Consider the following 20,260-nt stretch of genomic DNA (forward strand, 5'->3'; position numbering starts at 1 on the left):
TCATTGGGTAGAGCTAGCTACAGTGCTGCTGGTCATTGGGCTTCTCAGTTGTAATTGGGATCGATGGTTATTACTGTGTCCTTTCCAGGGTCAACCACAGGAGCCACTCACAGCACCACGGCCTTCTCCTCTATTCCTCCTCTTCTACCGTTCTTCAACCAATGACTGACTATTCTTTCCTTCTCTTATTCTCCTGGCCTTTTCTTCCCTTTATTCAGTCGTTCTTCTGAGACTGGGCTGAAGGAAGGGTGAACATGTCTTGTGTTCTCTTACTCTCCCTCTTTCTGTCCCTTCTTTCTGGCCTTTTGAAAGAGGTTGTCCTCCCACACTGTCATCAGAGAGAGAGATGTATCAATCCCTACAGCACCCACACTGTCATCAGAGAGAGAGATGTATCAACCCCTACAGCACCCACACTGTCATCAGAGAGAGAGATGTATCAATCCCTACAGCACCCACACTGTCATCAGAGAGATGTATCAATCCCTACAGCACCCACACTGTCATCAGAGAGATGTATCAACCCCTACAGCACCCACACTGTCATCAGAGAGAGAGATGTATCAATCCCTACAGCACCCACACTGTCATCAGAGAGAGAGACATATCAACCCCCTACAGCACCCACACTGTCATCAGAGAGTTTCTGGCCTTTTGAAAGAGGTTGTCCTCCCACACTGTCATCAGAGAGAGAGATGTATCAATCCCTACCGCACCCACACTGTCATCAGAGAGAGAGATGTATCAACCCCTACAGCACCCACACTGTCATCAGAGAGAGAGATGTATCAACCCCCTACAGCACCCACACTGTCATCAGAGAGATGTATCAACCCCTACAGCACCCACACTGTCATCAGAGAGAGAGATGTATCAATCCCTACAGCACCCACACTGTCATCAGAGAGATGTATCAACCCCTACAGCACCCACACTGTCATCAGAGAGAGAGATGTATCAATCCCTACAGCACCCACACTGTCATCAGAGAGAGAGACGTATCAACCCCCTACAGCACCCACACTATCATCAGAGAGAGAGATGTATCAACCCCTACAGCACCCACACTGTCATCAGAGAGAGAGATGTATCAATCCCTACCGCACCCACACTGTCATCAGAGAGAGAGATGTATCAACCCCTACAGCACCCACACTGTCATCAGAGAGAGAGATGTATCAACCCCCTACAGCACCCACACTGTCATCAGAGAGATGTATCAACCCCTACAGCACCCACACTGTCATCAGAGAGAGAGATGTATCAATCCCTACAGCACCCACACTGTCATCAGAGAGATGTATCAACCCCTACAGCACCCACACTGTCATCAGAGAGAGATGTATCAATCCCTACAGCACCCACACTGTCATCAGAGAGAGAGACGTATCAACCCCCTACAGCACCCACACTATCATCAGAGAGAGAGACATATCAACCCCCTACAGCACCCACACTGTCATCAGAGAGAGAGATGTATCAATCCCTACAGCACCCACACTGTCATCAGAGAGAGAGATGTATCAACCCCCTACAGCACCCACACTGTCATCAGAGAGAGAGAGATGTATCAATCCCTACAGCACCCACACTGTCATCAGAGAGAGAGACGTATCAACCCCCTACAGCACCCACACTGTCATCAGAGAGAGAGACGTATCAACCCCCTACAGCACCCACACTGTCATCAGAGAGAGAGATGTATCAACCCCCTACAGCACCCACACTGTCATCAGAGAGAGAGATGTATCAACCCCCTACAGCACCCACACTGTCAGGCTCCGCCGGTCCCCTCTATACTACTATCCTGCCATCAGACAACAGCACCGCTATGGAGCTAGGCAAGACCCTAACGAGACAAACTCTGTCAAGCCAGCACAGTTATCACCGGGGTCTTCGACATTTCCAAAACTCTGTCTTGGGGCCTCCCATGGGTGCACGTTTTAGTCCCAGCACTACACAGCTGACTCAAATGATCAACTCTTGATGATGAGTTGGTTAATTGATTCAGCTGTGTAGCACTGAGGCAAAAACCAAAGCCTGCACCGAGGTGGGGCCCCTGGACCGGGTTTGGGAAACCCTGTTGTACACACATTCACAGACAAGACGACATCCGACTGACATACATTGTAGAGAAGGACATCGCATGGAGATTGGCAAAGCTAGTGAACATCTAACGTCATCAGATTGGGTTTTGGGGGGATTGAGGTAGCCTAGACTTTGATTAGGTGTCTTAAGCCTTTTGGTTTACAGTCCAACGAGTCCATAAAATGACCTTGTATTGTTTTATGTTTGGTCAAAATATATTGATATATTGAAGTCTCCAGAAAAATACCTGAAAGGACATGTCAAGGTCCCTTATAATGCCTCTGGTAGAAGAGCACTGATAACATCACAGGGGTGAACTGGTAAATAAAAGGCTGGGCTAACAGTGTTCAATATATAAGCTGACAATGCTAATTTACCGTATTGGTACATAAACGCTTTCCACCACATCAGAAAGGTGTGCAAAGGGTGTTCATCACACACTATATTCCTGTTAATATGTCAAAGCACCAGTCACATGTCAGTGGTGTTGGAGGACACTGGTGGACATTTGGTGAGGGATTTATTGACCTAAAGTGCATTCAGAAAGTATTCAGACCCCTTGACTTTTTCCACATTTTATTACGTTACAGCCTTATTCTAAAATGATTATATTACTTTTTCCCCTCATCAATCTACACACAATACCCCATAATGACAAAGCGAAAACAGGTTTTAAGACATGTTGTCAAATAAATAAAATAAAACGTATTTACATAAGTATTCAGACCCTTTGTTATGAGACTCAGAATTGAGCCACCTGTGGTAAATACAATTGATTGGACATGATTTGCAAAAGCACACCCCTGTCTATATAAGGTCCCACAGTTGACAGTGCATGTCAGAGCAAAGACCAAACCATGAGGTCAAAGGAATTGTCCGTAGAGCACCGAGACAGGATTGTGTCGAGGCACAGATCTGGGGAAGGGTACCAAAACATTTCTGCATTATTGAAGGTCCCCAAGAACACAGTGGCCTCCATCATTCTTAAATGGGAGAAGTTTGAAACCACCAAAACTCTTCCAAGAGCTGGTCGCCCAGCCAAACCGATCAATAGGGGGTGAAAGGCCTTGGTCAGGGACCTGACCAAGAACCCGATGGTCACTCTGACAGAGCTCCAGAGTTCCTCTGTGGAGATGGGAGAACCTTCCAGAAGGACAACCATCTCTGCAGCACTCCACCAATCAGACCTTTATTTTAGAGTGGCTAGATGGAAGCCACTCCTCAGTAAAAGGCACATGACAGCCCGCTTGGAGTTCGCCAAAAGGAACCTAAAGACTCTCAGACCATGAGAAACAAGATTCTCTGGTCTGATGAAACCAATATTGAACTCTTTGGCCTGAAAGCCAAGTGTCACATCTGGTGGAAACATGGCACCATCCCTACAGTGAAGCATGGTGGGGATGTTTTTCAGCGGCAGGGACTGGGAGACTAGTCAGGATCGAGGGAAAGATGAATGAAGCAAATTACAAGAGATCCTTGATGAAAACCTGACAGAGCTTGAGAGGATCTGCAGAGAAGAATGGGAGAAACTCCCCAAATACAGGTGTGCCAAGCTTGTAGCGTCATACCCAAGAATAATTGCTGCCAAAGATGCTTCAACAAAGTACTGAGTAAAGGGTCTGAATACTTCTGTAAATGAGATTTTTTATTTTTTATAAACTGGCAAAAATGACTAAAACTGTTTTTGGTTTGTCATTATGGGATACAGTATTGTGAGTAGATTGATGAGGATAAAACAATGTTTTTATTGATTTGAGAATAAGGTCGCAACGTAAAATAACGTTGAAAAAGTCAAGGGGTCTGAATAGTTTCTGAATGCACTGTACCCCCTCCCATCTGGTCCTCTCACTCACTCACGGGGTGTAGATTGGTGCAGTTCTGTATGCTGGTTGAACATGCATAACAGAGGGGGAGAAAGGGAGCGAGAAAGAAGGACTGCAGAAGAGAGGTACAGCGAGAGAGAGGGACAGAGGGCAGGAAGACAACGATTACACATTGATCCGTCCAAATAAAGCTGTCCTGTGTCCTTCTGAGACACAGCCTCCCACTGAATAACTTAGATTATCTCTCTCTCTCTACTTTGATTTGCCCTCCTCTTCTCTCATCCTCTTTGCTATTTCTAGCCCTTTGTCTCCCCTCTCTATCCTTCCGTCCTGTTTATCCATCTCTTACCCTGTCTTTCTTGTCCCCTTCCCGTGTGTATGTCTCACCTAGCGAAGTCCAGGTCGGCCTCTCTAGACATGGTGATGTTGGTGAGGTTCTGCTGCAGGACAAAGATGTTCCTACACATCTTCTTGATGCCAGACTCACTGATCCTCTTAAAGTACTGGGCTCCATTGATCAGAATACAGGAGATCAGGTGGCCAAGACCTACAGACAGACAGACAGAGAGAGAGAAAGAGAGAGAGACAGAGAGCTCAAGAAGAGAAGGGAGACAGACAGACAGACAGACAGACAGACAGACAGACAGACAGACACAGACAAACAGAGAGGAGAGAGGAGAGAATAGAAGACAGAGAGCACAAAAGAGAGAAGAGAAGAGAGACGAGAGGAGAGAAGAAAGAGATGAGAGAAGATAAAAGAGAGAGGAGAGACGAGAGGAGAGAAGAGAGAGATGAGAGAAGAGCGAGAGAGGACAGACGAGAGGAGAGGAGAGAAGAGAGAGATGAGAGAAGGGAAGAGAGAGAGAGAGACGAGAGGATAGAAGAGAAAGCGCAAGATAACGTGAAGAGAGAGAAAACACATACCAGTCACATACTGCAGAATACATCCCAGTAGTCAACACTTTTATTGATCACCGCAGTGGACATTTGCACCCCAAAAAGACACATGGACTATACAGGCACACATTGACCTGAGCACAGTCAGGTGAAACAAGTACATTAAGCCAATAGAATCAATATAATGACATTCTCAACACATGACATTATCATGGACGACCCACAACAACAGACTTACCTTCAAAGATGTACTGGAACTTGTGCTGCTGCAGCGCGGCGCCCATCACCTCCTCGATGGCGCTGATGTCCTTGTTGAGTTTGACCACCAAGGGGTCGTAGTCCATGCTCTCCACGTTGGCCACTATGGCATAGTTCCCCTGCTTGGCCAGGGGAATCAGGTAGTGGAAACAATGCACTCTGAGAGGAGAAGAGAGACAGATGAGGAGAGATAGATGAGGGCAAGAGAGAGGAGAAACAGATGAGGAGAGAGGAGAGATAGATGAGGAGAGAGGAGAGATAGATGAGGGGAAGAGAGAGGAGAAACAGATGAGCAGAGAGGATAGATAGATGAGGGGAAGAAAGAGGAGAAATAGATGAGCAGAGAGGAGAGACAGATGAGGGGAAGAGAGAGGAGAAACAGATGAGAGCAGAGAGGATAGATAGATGAGGGGAAGAGAGGAGAAACAGATGAGGAGAGGATAGACAGATGAGGGGAAGAGAGAGGATAGACAGATGAGGGGAGCAGAGAAGATAGATAGATGAGGAGAAGAGAGAAGAAACAGATGAGGAGAGGATAGACAGATGGGGGAGGAGAGAGAGATGAGGGGAGAGGAGAGACAGATGAGGAGAGAGAGAGGAGAGACAGAGGGGGGGAGAAAGAGGAGACAGATCAGGGGAGGAGAGAGGATAGACAGATGAGGGGAGGAGAGAAGAGAGACAGATGAGGAGAGAGGAGAGACAGAGGAGGGGAGGAGAAAGATGAGACAGATCAGGGTAGGAGAGAGGATAGACAGATGAGGGGAGGAGAGATAGAGGAGGGGAGGAGAGAGGATAGATAGATGAGGGGAGGATAGAGGATAGATAGATGAGGGGAGGAGAGAGGAGAAGAGGAGAGACATGAGGGGAGGAGAGAGGAGAGACATGAGGGGAGGAGAGAGGAGAGACATGAGGGGAGGAGAGAGGAGAGACAGATGAGGAGAGAGGAGAGACGGATGAAAAGAGGAGAGAGACAATATTGTTGATGTGTGTTTAGTCCAACCAAACCCTACAGGTAGATGAAGTCATGATGGTGATGGAATCAGCTTAGTGTTACTTATCGCAGGCATTTTGCTGATATCATTCATGATGATAAGTAGCCTATTCTAGACCAATGAGAAGTTTGAAATGAAATAACTTTGCTAATATGGGTGATTGTTAAATGGGACAATTGATGTCCCATTAACTAGTATATAAAGGATTGATGTCCCATTAACTAGTATATAAAGGATTGATGTCCCATTAACTAGTATATAAAGGAGAATGAAAACGCGGTGGTGGAAATGTATTGCTCAGCTCTACTGGGATGTTTGACTGAATTCATCCACCATGTAACTATCAGGACAGATTGTGATATGTAGATATCAGTCTACTGTAACTTAATCAAATGTCTCCCCTCCACCTCTGTCTTTCAACACATTTGTCCAAGTGTGACGTTCTAATCCAAGAGCCACCATGCGGGTGCTTAGTTTCCCTAAACACCTGACTGATACATGATCTCTGGCTGCTCACACCTTCCTCAGAACCCCCAAAGACCACCTTCATCAGAACCCCCAAAAACCATCTTCATCAGAACCCCCAAAAACCATCTTCATCAGAACCCCCAAAAACCATCTTCGGCCCCGGTGGCTATTAAAAACATGAGTGGAGACATAAAAACCAACACCCTCTCGCTCTCTCTCTTTTTCTCCTTCTCTCTCCCTTTCTTTCCCACCCCCCTCTCACACTCCTTCCCTCTCTGCATCTCTCTCTTTCTTCCTCTTCCTGATGGCATCATTTGCCACCGTTACTGTCGGGGGAAATGTGGTTGATGGGTAAAAGTCAATAAGGCGTGGAGTAGTAGAGAGCAGTGCAGAGCTCAGGGAGGGTTTCTCGCCCACTCTCTTTTTTCAGGGCGATCATAAACATTACTGCAGAAGAGAAACAATATCTCAGAGCCATGATGAGGGATGGAGGGATAAAGAGAGGAAGGAGGTGATGGAGGGATAAAGAGAGGAAGGAGGTGATGGAGGGATAAAGAGAAGGAGGTGATGGAGGGATAAAGAGAGGAAGGAGGAGATGGAGGGATAAAGAGAGGAAGGAGGTGATGGAGGGATAAAGAGAGGAAGGAGGTGATGGAGGGATAAAGAGAAGGAGGTGATGGAGGGATAAAGAGAGGAAGGAGGTGATGGAGGGATAAAGAGAGGAAGGAGGTGGTGGAGGGATAAAGAGAGGAAGGAGGTGATGGAGGGATAAAGAGAGGAAGGAGGAGATGGAGGGATAAAGAGAGGAAGGAGGTGATGGAGGGATAAAGAGAGGAAGGAGGTGATGGAGGGATAAAGAGAGGAAGGAGGTGATGAGGGATAAAGAGAGGAAGGAGGTGATGGAGGGATAAAGAGAGGAAGGAGGTGATGAGGGATAAAGAGAGGAAGGAGGTGATGGAGGGATAAAGAGAGGAAGGAGGAGATGGAGGGATAAAGAGAGGAAGGAGGAGATGGAGGGATAAAGAGAGGAAGGAGGAGATGGAGGGATAAAGAGAAGGAGGAGATGGAGGGATAAAGAGAAGGAGGAGATGGAGGGATAAAGAGAGGAAGGAGGAGATGGAGGGATAAAGAGAAGGAGGAGATGGAGGAATAAAGAGAGGAAGGAGGTGATGGAGGGATAAAGAGAGGAAGGAGGTGATGGAGGGATAAAGAGAGGAAGGAGGTGATGAGGGATAAAGAGAGGAAGGAGGTGATGGAGGGATAAAGAGAGGAAGGAGGAGATGGAGGGATAAAGAGAGGAAGGAGGAGATGGAGGGATAAAGAGAGGAAGGAGGAGATGGAGGGATAAAGAGAGGAAGGAGGAGATGGAGGGATAAAGAGAGGAAGGAGGAGATGGAGGGATAAAGAGAAGGAGGAGATGGAGGGATAAAGAGAAGGAGGAGATGGAGGGATAAAGAGAGGAAGGAGGGGATGGAGGGATAAAGAGAGGAAGGAGGTGATGGAGGGATAAAGAGAGGAAGGAGGAGATGGAGGGATAAAGAGAGGAAGGAGGTGATGGAGGGATAAAGAGAGGAAGGAGGTGATGGAGGGATAAAGAGAGGAAGGAGGAGATGGAGGGATAAAGAGAGGAAGGAGGAGATGGAGGGATAAAGAGAGGAAGGAGGAGATGAAGGGATAAAGAGAGGAAGGAGGAGATGGAGGGATAAAGAGAGGAAGGAGGAGATGGAGGGATAAAGAGAGGAAGGAGGAGATGGAGGGATAAAGAGAGGAAGGAGGAGATGGAGGGATAAAGAGAGGAAGGAGGAGATGGAGGGATAAAGAGAGGAAGGAGGAGATGAAGGGATAAAGAGAGGAAGGAGGAGATGGAGGGATAAAGAGAGGAAGGAGGAGATGGAGGGATAAAAAGAGGAAGGAGGAGATGGAGGGATAAAGAGAGGAAGGAGGAGATGGAGGGATAAAGAGAGGAAGGAGGAGATGGAGGGATAAAAAGAGGAAGGAGGAGATGGAGGGATAAAGAGAGGAAGGAGGTGATGGAGGGATAAAGAGAGGAAGGAGGAGATGGAGGGATAAAGAGAGGAAGGAGGAGATGGAGGGATAAAGAGAGGAAGGAGGAGATGGAGGGATAAAGAGAGGAAGGAGGAGATGGAGGGATAAAGAGAGGAAGGAGGAGATGGAGGGATAAAGAGAGGAAGGAGGAGATGGAGGGATAAAGAGAGGAAGGAGGTGATGAGGGATAAAGAGAGGAAGGAGGAGATGGAAGGATAAAGAGAGGAAGGAGGAGATGGAGGGATAAAGAGAGGAAGGAGGTGATGGAGGGATAAAGAGAGGAAGGAGGTGATGGAGGGATAAAGAGAGGAAGGAGGAGATGGAGGGATAAAGAGAGGAAGGAGGAGATGGAGGGATAAAGAGAGGAAGGAGGTGATGGAGGGATAAAGAGAGGAAGGAGGTGATGGAGGGATAAAGAGAGGAAGGATATGGAGGGATAAAGAGAGGAAGGAGGTGATGGAGGGATAAAGAGAGGAAGGAGGAGATGGAGGGATAAAGAGAGGAAGGATATGGAGGGATAAAGAGAGGAAGGAGGTGATGGAGGGATAAAGAGAGGAAGGAGGAGATGGAGGGATAAAGAGAGGAAGGAGGAGATGGAGGGATAAAGAGAGGAAGGAGGTGATGGAGGGATAAAGAGAGGAAGAAGGAGATGGGGGCTGTTGATGGAGAGAGAGTTGGTTGTTTTCTGGGTCTGGTTGGAGAGGAAGGAGGAGATGGAGGGATAAAGAGAGGAAGGAGGAGATGGAGGGATAAAGAGAAGGAGGAGATGGAGGGATAAAGAGAAGGAGGAGATGGAGGGATAAAGAGAGGAAGGAGGAGATGGAGGGATAAAGAGAGGAAGGAGGTGATGGAGGGATAAAGAGAGGAAGGAGGAGATGGAGGGATAAAGAGAGGAAGGAGGAGATGGAGGGATAAAGAGAGGAAGGAGGTGATGGAGTGATAAAGAGAGGAAGGAGGAGATGGGGGCTGTTGATAGTGAGAGAGTTGGTTGTTTTCTGTGTCTGGTTGGAGAGGAAGGAGGAGATGGAGGGATAAAGAGAGGAAGGAGGAGATGGAGGGATAAAGAGAGGAAGGAGGTGATGGAGGGATAAAGAGAGGAAGGAGGTGATGAGGGATAAAGAGAGGAAGGAGGAGATGGAGGGATAAAGAGAGGAAGGAGGTGATGGAGGGATAAAGAGAGGAAGGAGGTGATGGAGTGATAAAGAGAGGAAGGAGGAGATGGAGGGATAAAGAGAGGAAGGAGGAGATGGAGGGATAAAGAGAAGGAGGAGATGGAGGGATAAAGAGAGGAAGGAGGAGATGGAGGGATAAAGAGAGGAAGGAGGTGATGGAGTGATAAAGAGAGGAAGGAGGAGATGGGGGCTGTTGATGGAGAGAGAGGTGGTTGTTTTCTGGGTCTGGTTGGAGAGGAAGGAGGAGATGGGGGCTGTTGATGGAGAGAGAGGTGGTTGTTTTCTGGGTCTGGTTGGAGAGGAAGGAGGAGATGGAGGGATAAAGAGAGGAAGGAGGAGATGGGGGCTGTTGATGGAGAGAGAGTTGGTTGTTTTCTGGGTCTGGTTGGAGAGGAAGGAGGAGATGGGGGCTGTTGATGAAGAGAGAGGTGGTTGTTTTCTGGGTCTGGTTGGAGAGGAAGGAGGAGATGGGGGCTGTTGATGGAGAGAGAGGTGGTTGATTTCTGGGTCTGGTTGGAGGATCACTTGTTTTAGACGTTAATGGGTGAACTCACTGGATCTGCAGGGAGACATTGGTCTGAATGTATTATTAGATTGTCTTGCACTTGTTTAACCCCCTCCAGTTGACTGACACACCGGTGCACCAATCTAAGTCATCTCAGTTTTATTTTTTATCCCATCACAATCCATCAGTTTAAGCTAGAGATATCTGTTTTATTTTATTGGATGAGTCTCAATCCACCACCATTGTCACACTTCCTCATCTGCAGTGAAAGGTGGCAGAGCTAGAGTGGTGTTAGTCAGACCATGAGACATCCCAAACACGATGGTGGTCTCCACAAGTGTCAGGGGACTCGTCTGAAGTCGGGACCGTCCATTTGCCAACTTCTGTTTGTAGTGTCTGAACATTTTGGGCTACACACAAACTAGTCTGAAGGAAACAGATGTTGTGCCTACCCCATAAAAAGGGTTAAATATGTATTTAAAAAAATTATATATATTTCCTGAGCTTCCTTATATCTCCTAGATATAGGACAGACACTTCATGTGGGGTATGGTACTAAAGCCTAAATTCAATATGTTATCTAATAATAATCATATACATATATAATTAAAAACGATAGTCCTGCCACTTGGTGAGCTATAAAGTTGAAGGATGGGGCTGAACGAATGTAACCGCTCTCAAATTCATAGGTGGAACTATTCAAGGTCTGACAGTCAACATGGTAGTCTGACAGAACATCAGCCTGCTAACTCAGTCTGTCCCCACTCAGGACCAGGACTGAAGAACACTGTGAAACCATTGAGAGGAAGATTCTAGAAATCACGGTTGTGTTCGCTAGGGACTAAATAAAAGAAAACAGAGTGTAGCGGGCGGTAGTATGATCTGTACTTGACCAATAGGGAAAGGTCATTGTGAACATGACCAATAGGAAAAGGTCATTGTGAACATGACCAATAGGGAAAGGTCATTGTGAACATGACCAATAGGAAAAGGTCATTGTGAACATGACCAATAGGAAAAGGTCATTGTGAACATGACCAATAGGGAAAGGTCATTGTGAACATGACCAATAGGAAAAGGTCATTGTGAACATGACCAATAGGAAAAGGTCATTGTGAACATGACCAATAGGGAAAGGTCATTGTGAACATGACCAATAGGAAAAGGTCATTGTGAACATGACCAATAGGAAAAGGTCATTGTGAACATGACCAATAGGAAAAGGTCATTGTGAACATGACCAATAGGAAAAGGTCATTGTGAACATGACCAATAGGGAAAGGTCATTGTGAACATGACCAATAGGAAAAGGTCATTGTGAACATGACCAATAGGAAAAGGTCATTGTGAACATGACCAATAGGGAAAGGTCATTGTGAACATGACCAATAGGAAAAGGTCATTGTGAACATGACCAATAGGAAAAGGTCATTGTGAACATGACCAATAGGAAAAGGTCATTGTGAACATGACCAATAGGAAAAGGTCATTGTGAACATGACCAATAGGAAAAGGTCATTATGAACATGACCAATAGGAAAAGGTCATTGTGAACATGACCAATAGGAAAAGGTCATTGTGAACATGACCAATAGGAAAAGGTCATTGTGAACATGACCAATAGGAAAAGGTCATTATGAACATGACCAATGGGAAAAGGTCATTGTGAACATGACCAATAGGAAAAGGTCATTGTGAACATGACCAATAGGAAAAGGTCATTGTGAACATGACCAATAGGAAAAGGTCATTGTGAACATGACCAATAGGAAAAGGTCATTGTGAACATGACCAATAGGAAAAGGTCATTGTGAACATGACCAATAGGGAAAGGTCATTGTGAACATGACCAATAGGAAAAGGTCATTGTGAACATGACCAATAGGAAAAGGTCATTGTGAACATGACCAATAGGGAAAGGTCATTGTGAACATGACCAATAGGAAAAGGTCATTGTGAACATGACCAATAGGAAAAGGTCATTGTGAACATGACCAATAGGAAAAGGTCATTGTGAACATGACCAATAGGAAAAGGTCATTGTGAACATGACCAATAGGAAAAGGTCATTGTGAACATGACCAATAGGAAAAGGTCATTATGAACATGACCAATAGGAAAAGGTCATTGTGAACATGACCAATAGGAAAAGGTCATTGTGAACATGACCAATAGGAAAAGGTCATTGTGAACATGACCAATAGGAAAAGGTCATTATGAACATGACCAATGGGAAAAGGTCATTGTGAACATGACCAATAGGAAAAGGTCATTGTGAACATGACCAATAGGAAAAGGTCATTGTGAACATGACCAATAGGAAAAGGTCATTGTGAACATGACCAATAGGAAAAGGTCATTATGAACATGACCCATAGGAAAAGGTCATTGTGAACATGACCAATAGGAAAAGGTCATTATGAACATGACCAATAGGAAAAGGTCATTATGAACATGACCAATAGGAAAAGGTCATTATGAACATGACCAATAGGAAAAGGTCATTATGAACATGACCCAGGCTGGGTGTTTATCCTGGAGAGTCCATGTCCGTACGTACCTGACCTCCAGGTGGAGGACCAGCAGACAGCGGTCAGCGATGTCCTGGAAGGCCCTGGACAGGTCAGTCAGAGTCTGGAGGATCTGGTCCCTGCTGCGGACGCTCTCATTGGTCACCTGGGGGTCCGAGCCTGGAGATCCACCTGAACACACACACACACACACACACACACACACACACACACACACACGTCACATTATAGCTAAATATAAAAAATACCACAGCAGTGTTTCCCACACCTCTCTTCGAGTACCCAGGACCATTCCACACCTCATCTTGAGAACCCAGGACCATTCCACACCTCATCTTGAGAACCCAGGACCATTCCACACCTCATCTTGAGAACCCAGGACCATTCCACACCTCATCTTGAGAACCCAGGACCATTCCACACCTCATCTTGAGAACCCAGGACCATTCCACACCTCATCTTGAGAACCCAGGACCATTCCACACCTCATCTTGAGAACCCAGGACCATTCCACACCTCATCTTGAGAACCAAGGACCATTCCACACCTCATCTTGAGAACCCAGGACCATTCCACACCTCATCTTGAGAACCCAGGACCATTCCACACCTCATCTTGAGAACCCAGGACCATTCCACACCTCATCTTGAGAACCCAGGACCATTCCACACCTCATCTTGAGAACCCAGGACCATTCCACACCTCATCTTGAGAACCCAGGACCATTCCACACCTCATCTTGAGAACCAAGGACCATTCCACACCTCATCTTGAGAACCCAGGACCATTCCACACCTCATCTTGAGAACCCAGGACCATTCCACACCTCATCTTGAGAACCCAGGACCATTCCACACCTCATCTTGAGAACCCAGGACCATTTCACACCTCATCTTGAGAACCCAGGACCATTCCACACCTCATCTTGAGAACCCAGGACCATTCCACACCTCATCTTGAGAACCCAGGACATTCCACACCTCTCCCCGAGAACCCAGGACCATTTCACACCTCTTCTCGAGAACCCAGGACCATTCCACACCTCTAGGACGAAAGAGAACTAAAGAGAACCAGGGAGAACTAGGACGAAGGAGAACTAAAGAGAACTAGGGAGAACTAGGACGAAAGAGAACTAAAGAGAACCAGGGTGACTAAGACGAAAGAGAACTAAAGAGAACCAGGGAGAACTAGGACGAAGGAGAACTAAAGAGAACCAGAGAGAACTAGGACGAAGGAGAACTAAAGAGAACCAGGGAGAACTAAGACGAAAGAGAACCAAAGGGAACCAGGGAGAACTAGGACGAGGGAGAACTAAAGAGAACCAGGAAGAACTAAGACGAAAGAGAACCAGGGAGAACTAGGACGAAGGAGAACTAAAGAGAACCAGGGAGAACTAAGACGAAAGAGAATTAAAGAGAACCAGGGAGAACTAGGACGAAGGAGAACTAAAGAGAACCAGGAAGAACTAAGATGAAAGAGAACTAAAGAGAACCAGGGAGAACTACGACGAAGGAGAACCAAAGAGAACCAGACACAATGAGTTGATGTAATCCAGAACTAACACACTTAATTCAACTAATGAAGGGATTGATCAGTTGAATCAGGTGAGATTGGACTGGAATACATCAAATAGGAGGAACAGCAGTGAAAACTCAAGGAGAGGTTTGGAACACTGTGCTACACATCTGAAGACCTTCTACAGTCCTTCAGAAAGTCCCTTCAGTCCTTCAATCCATGTGCTGAGACACCAAGTCTGTGTCTGCATTGTGATCCATACAAAGGAGCTGTGTGTGTGTGTGTGTGTGTGCGTGTGTGTGTGTGTGTGTGTGTGTGTGTGTGTGTGTGTGTGTGTGTGTGTGTGTGTGTGTGTGTGTGTGTGTGTGTGTGTGTGTGTGTATAAAGAGCATTCAGACCACCAGGTGTAAATCAATGGCTATGAATTAGAGGGGAGTGGAAGGAGAGAGAAATTGGCCCTGTCACTCATATGTGAGTCTATTTGGGCAATGAGGCGGTGGGGACTGTGGTGTGTGTTGGGAGAGAGACTGCTGAGTGGAAGAGGGGTGGTGAGGGCTAGCGATCGATTGGCTCTAGTCAGGTCCAGCTCCCCAGTTACTCCCTCAGCCCTTGTGAAGGTCGTACGGACGAGAGCACGTACGCAGGCAGGACGGCAAGCCCACTCAAAGACCCAAACACACACTGACAGAGTGAGGAAGGAAGTAGTTGAAACTGCAGCTGAGCAACGCAGGCCAATATCCCATGTTGACAGGAGATATTTCCTACAGATTCAAGACTATACAAGTTTTAAACTCTGATTTGATTCTTAAAAAACTAGAAACAGGAACTAAATACTCTAAATCATAGAAATACTCAAAGCTCTGTATCTACGTTATGCACATTCTGACAAAGTCACATGTTGACTTATTTAGGAGTCACATCACATGAGATGTCCCCAGTACCCTGCCTCGTCTCCATGTCCCCAGTACCCTGCCTCGTCTCCATGTCTCCAGTACCCTGCCTCGTCCCCATTAACTCAGTATCTTGCCTCATCTCATGTCCTTGGTACCCTGCCTCGTCTCCATGTTCCCAGTACCCTGCCTCGTCTCCATGTCTCCAGTACCCTGCCTCGTCCCCATTAACTCAGTATCTTGCCTCATCTCATGTCCTTGGTACCCTGCCTCGTCTCCATGTTCCCAGTACCCTGCCTCGTCTCCATATCCCCAGTACCCTGCCTCGTCTCCATGTCCCCAGTACCCTGCCTCGTCTCCATGTCCCCAGTACCCTGCCTCGTCTCCATGTTCCCAGTACCATGCCTCGTCTCCATGTTCCCAGTACCCTGCCTCGTCTCCATGTCCCCAGTACCCTGCCTCGTCTCCATGTCCCCAGTACCCTGCCTCGTCTCCATGTCCCCAGTACCCTGCCTCATCTCCATGTCCCCAGTATCCTGCCTTGTCCCCATTAAAGCCAAACTAAGTGGCTGAAGATAAGCTGAGACCCCATTGGCTTAGACAAACACAGGGAGGCTGAGTGACACAGTCCTCCAATCAACTGAGCAAACACTGCTCACAAGCAGTGTGTGTGTGTGTGTGTGTGTGTGTGTGTGTGTGTGAGAGAGAGAGAAAGAGAGATGGACATGGAGATTGCTCTTTCTATTAAGACAGGGGTGTGTGGGCACCAGCTGTGTGTGTGTGTGTGTGTGTGTGTGTGTGTGTGTGTGGAGGTTATTGAGAGAGATAAAGGTGCTGGATGGACACTGAGGACAATGCTTGGAGGAGAAGAGACTAATATAGAAATGCTAATGAAAAGTAACTGCTATGTGCAAAGCTCTGGAGCGCTGACTGCAGGGCAGGAATGAACAGGGGGCTGCACAGCCAAAACAACAGATTTCTCTACCTATGAGAGAGATGAATTTGAACTCTTAAAAAAAGCATCTGATGGTCTGCATCATTGTAGGTGAAGACTCATTGAACAGGTAGTCCAGTGTAAACACCGAGCAAGGCAGCCTTTCATTCTCTTCAAAAAGAGGTTATATGTTATACAGGGACTTCAACAGTTTGTGAAGGAAAACAGATCATTCAGAGCTATATACTGTAGATCAGGGGTAACTCCACTCTGACCCTGAGGTCTGGAGCCTGCTGCTTTTCTGTTCTACCTAATAACTAATTGCACACACCTGGTGTCCCAGGTCTAAATCAGTCCCTGGTTACAGGGGACAGTGGAACAATGAGGCAGAACTGTCTTGGAGGTCCAGAGGTGAGTTTGAGGGCTGTGTAGCAACAGTGCTTTGATCCAACTCTAACTAAGATCCAGTTCAATAACGTAAACATATCCAACACATTAACATGATCTTGATGATAATAACACAACCGACTCACCCCAACAACACGTGCTAATGGAAACTGCAAATAGACCAGATGTGTTTGTCTGGGGATGAAAGCCAATAGAAATAGGAGAGAAGCACACCTTGATCACACCTAGGTTGAACCAAACTCACCAACAACACCACTTCTGTTCTCTCAGCTTCCTCCCGAGATTAAGGATAAGATCATATAACATAACAAGCTTTTAAAATTCAATATTGGTGCACAATTTAAACCAATAGTATGAAAGTGATGCAAAAGGTACTTGTGGAACGGCTCTGCAATCCTCGTCTTAGATATCAGCCTGCAAAAACAAGACTCTATTTTGGTCCAAGTGTTCAGAAACCTGGAAATACTGCAGTATCATGGTTAGAGATGAGTCTGAATGCTGATCTCCTGACTCAGACAATTAATCATGGAACACACACCATCATTTCCTTTCGTCTTTCCACAAAGAACAAAACAAAAGAACATGGTTGCGTTGCACGAAAGAAAATTCAGTTACTTGACTTTTACAAAAGTAAAGATTAATTGTCTCGAGACGATATAACCCTAAAGCACAAATTCAATCACAATGCACAAGTCTGTTGCATTATGTTCCCTAAATAATTATAATATTGCATTACTGCACTCTTAGAAAAAAGGGTTCCAAAAGGGTATTTTGGCTGTCCCCATAGGATAACCATTTAAAGAACACTTTTGGGTTCCAGGTAGAACTCTCTGTGAAAAGGGTTCTACATGGAAACCAAAAGGGTTCTACCTGGAACCAAAAAGGATTCTTCAAAAGGTTATCCCATGGGGACAGGTGAATAACACTTTACAATTCTAGAGTGTGTTCATGAAGACATTACACAGAAGAAATTCAAAGCAAACAAGCGTGGTGAACTATTTATAAATTGTTCTGGTTTTAAGTGTACCAAGATTTGGCATGGGCCCACAGATCCTCAAAAGGTTCTACAGCTGCACCCTTGAGAGCATCTTGACTGGCTGCATCACCACCTGGTATGACAACTGCTTGACATCCGACCGCAAAGAGCTACAGAGGATAGTGCGTATGGCCCAGTACATCACTGCCATTCTGGACCTCTATACCAGGCGGTGTCAGAGGAAGGCCCTAAAAAATGGTCAAAGACTCCAGCCACCCAAGTCATAGACTGTTCTCTCTGTTACCGCACAACAAGAGATACCAAGTCTGGAACCAACAGGACGCTGAACAGCATCCACCCCAAAAGGCATAAAAATATTTAACCAAATCTGCACTGACCCTTTTGGCACTAACTCTATTGACTCCTCACATACGCTGCTGTTACTGTTTATTATCTTTCCTGTTGCCTAGTCACTTTATCCCTACCTGTGTGTACATGCAGTTGAAGTTGGAAGTTTACATACACTTAGGTTGGAGACATTTAAACTAGGTTTTCAACCACTCCACAAATTTCCTGTTAACAAATTACAGTTTTGACAAGTCGGTTAGGACATCTACTTTGTGCATGACACAAGTAATTTTTCCAACAATTGTTTACAGACAGATTATTTCACTTATAATTCACTGTATCAAAATTCCAGTGGGTCAGAAGTTTACATAAACTAAGTTGACTGTGCCTTTAAACAGCTTGGAAAATTCCAGAAAATGAAGTCATGGCTTTAGAAGCTTCTGATAGGCTAATTGACATAATTTGAGTCAATTGGGGGTGTTCCTGTGGATTTATTTCAAGGCCTACCTTCAAACTCAGTGCCTCTTTAATTGACATCATGGGAAAATCAAAAGAAATCAGACCTCAGAAAAAAAATTGTAGACCTCCACAAATCTGGTTCATCCTTGGGAGCAATTTCCAAATGCCTGAAGATACCACATTCCTCTGTACAAACAATAGTACGCAAGTATAAAAACCATGGGACCATGCAGCGTTCATACCGCTCAGGAAGGAGACGCGTTCTGTCTCCTAGAGATGAACGTACTTTGGTGAGAAAAGTGCAAATCAATCCCAGAACAACAGCAAAGGACCATGTGAAGATGCTGGAGGAAACAGGCACAAAAGTATCTATATCCACAGTAAAACGGGTCCTATATCGACATAACCTGAAAGGCCACTCAGCAAGGAAGAAGCCACTGCTCCAAAACCGGCATAAAAAAGCCAGACTACGGTTTGCAACTGCATATGAGGACAAAGGTCGTACTTTTTGAAAAAATGTCCTCTGGCCATAATGACCATTGTTATGTCTGGAAGAAAAAGGGGGAGCCTTGCAAGCCGAAGAACACCATCCCAACCGTGAAGCACGGGGGTGGCAGCATCTTGTTGTGGGGGTGCTTTGCTGCAGGAGGGACTGGTGCACTTCACAAAATAGATGGCCTCATGAGGTGGAAAATTCTGTGGATATATTGTCAGGAAGTTAAAGCTTGGTCGCAAATGGGTCTTCCAAATGGACAATGACCCCAAGCATACTTCCAAAGTTGTGGCAAAATGGCTTAAGGACAACAAAGTCAAGGTATTGGAGTGGCCATCACAAAGCCCTGACCTCAATCTTACAGAACATTTGTGGGCAGAATTGAAAAAGTGTGTGAGCAAGGAGGCCTACAAACCTGACTCAGTTACACCAGATCTGTCAGGATGAACTTATTGTGGGAAGCTTGTGGAAGGCTACCCGAAATGTTTGACCCAAGTTAAACAATTTAAAGGCAATGCTACCAAATACTAATTGAGCGTATGTAAACTTGGGGATGTGGGAATGTGATGAGCTGAAATAAATCATTATCTCTACTATTATTCTGACATTTCTAATTCTTTCTTTTCTTTCAATTTAAAGTTTTATTAAGTTCTTGTTTTTCAATCAACCAACAAACAGAAAATAATAATAATATAAACAATTTTACAAATAAAATAAAAATAGAATGAATAATTATTTAAAAATATATATATTCTTATTAGTTATTTCCAGCCTTAGCTGAGATGACGAGCAAATAATTAGTTTTTAGTTTTTACAGGACCTTACACAATGTGTATCTGCTCATTTCCCTAATCACCCCATTCACTCTGTCCAGTTTGAAATATAGTTGAGTAGTGGAGACCAGAGTCTATCAAACTTGGGCTGTCTCTTGTGGAGTTCATAAGTGAGCTTTTCAAGAGGGAGAAAGTCAACAATCTGGTCAATCCACATTTTAAATGTAGGAGAGGTATTAGAGGCCCACAATAGAAGAATACATTTCTTAGCAAAGTATGTAATAGTCATTAGCACATTTTCTCTGTCAGGATCAATAACAAAGTCCTGCTGGGCATTAAGAAGATAGATACACGGGGTCATATCAAACTGTACATCTAGTATTTTCTGTGCAGCAGTATGTATAGAGTGCCAGAATCTGGCAATCTCTCTATAGTCTATAGATGTAGGAGATTTAGCCTTTAATGGATTGTGCTGTGACAAGAAGGGTTTCAACTTCATTCAGCTGAGCTCTAAACCTCCTCTTGGAGGTAAATGAGGAAATAACGTGTCTAATTTGAAGATATTTTTAAAAAATGGGATCTTGGCACATTGAATTCACTGCAGAGCTCTTGAAAGGATTTCAGTATAGTGGTTTTCTGATGAAATAGGTCTGAAAAGGTCCTGATTCCTAGAGCATGCCAAAG

The 20,260-nt window shown here is 45.4% G+C and overlaps 1 protein-coding gene across 1 annotated transcript in view; it reads right to left on the reverse strand.

Moving 5' to 3' along the window:
* Positions 1 to 210: 210 nt before the first annotated feature.
* The window catches only part of LOC139404558 (exocyst complex component 4-like), a 129,253-nt gene continuing 109,203 nt past the window's right edge, over positions 211 to 20,260 (reverse strand). The window contains exons 7-10 of the mRNA XM_071147258.1: positions 12,810 to 12,951; positions 5,047 to 5,225; positions 4,299 to 4,458; positions 211 to 328 (exon numbers count right to left, since the gene is read on the reverse strand). Coding sequence (XP_071003359.1) covers positions 211 to 328; positions 4,299 to 4,458; positions 5,047 to 5,225; positions 12,810 to 12,951 — 599 coding nt within the window. The remainder of the gene's footprint in view (positions 329 to 4,298; positions 4,459 to 5,046; positions 5,226 to 12,809; positions 12,952 to 20,260) is intronic.

The sequence above is a fragment of the Oncorhynchus clarkii genome, unplaced genomic scaffold, assembly GCF_045791955.1.
Source record: "Oncorhynchus clarkii lewisi isolate Uvic-CL-2024 unplaced genomic scaffold, UVic_Ocla_1.0 unplaced_contig_1793_pilon_pilon, whole genome shotgun sequence".
NCBI classification, from domain to species: Eukaryota; Metazoa; Chordata; class Actinopteri; order Salmoniformes; family Salmonidae; genus Oncorhynchus; species Oncorhynchus clarkii.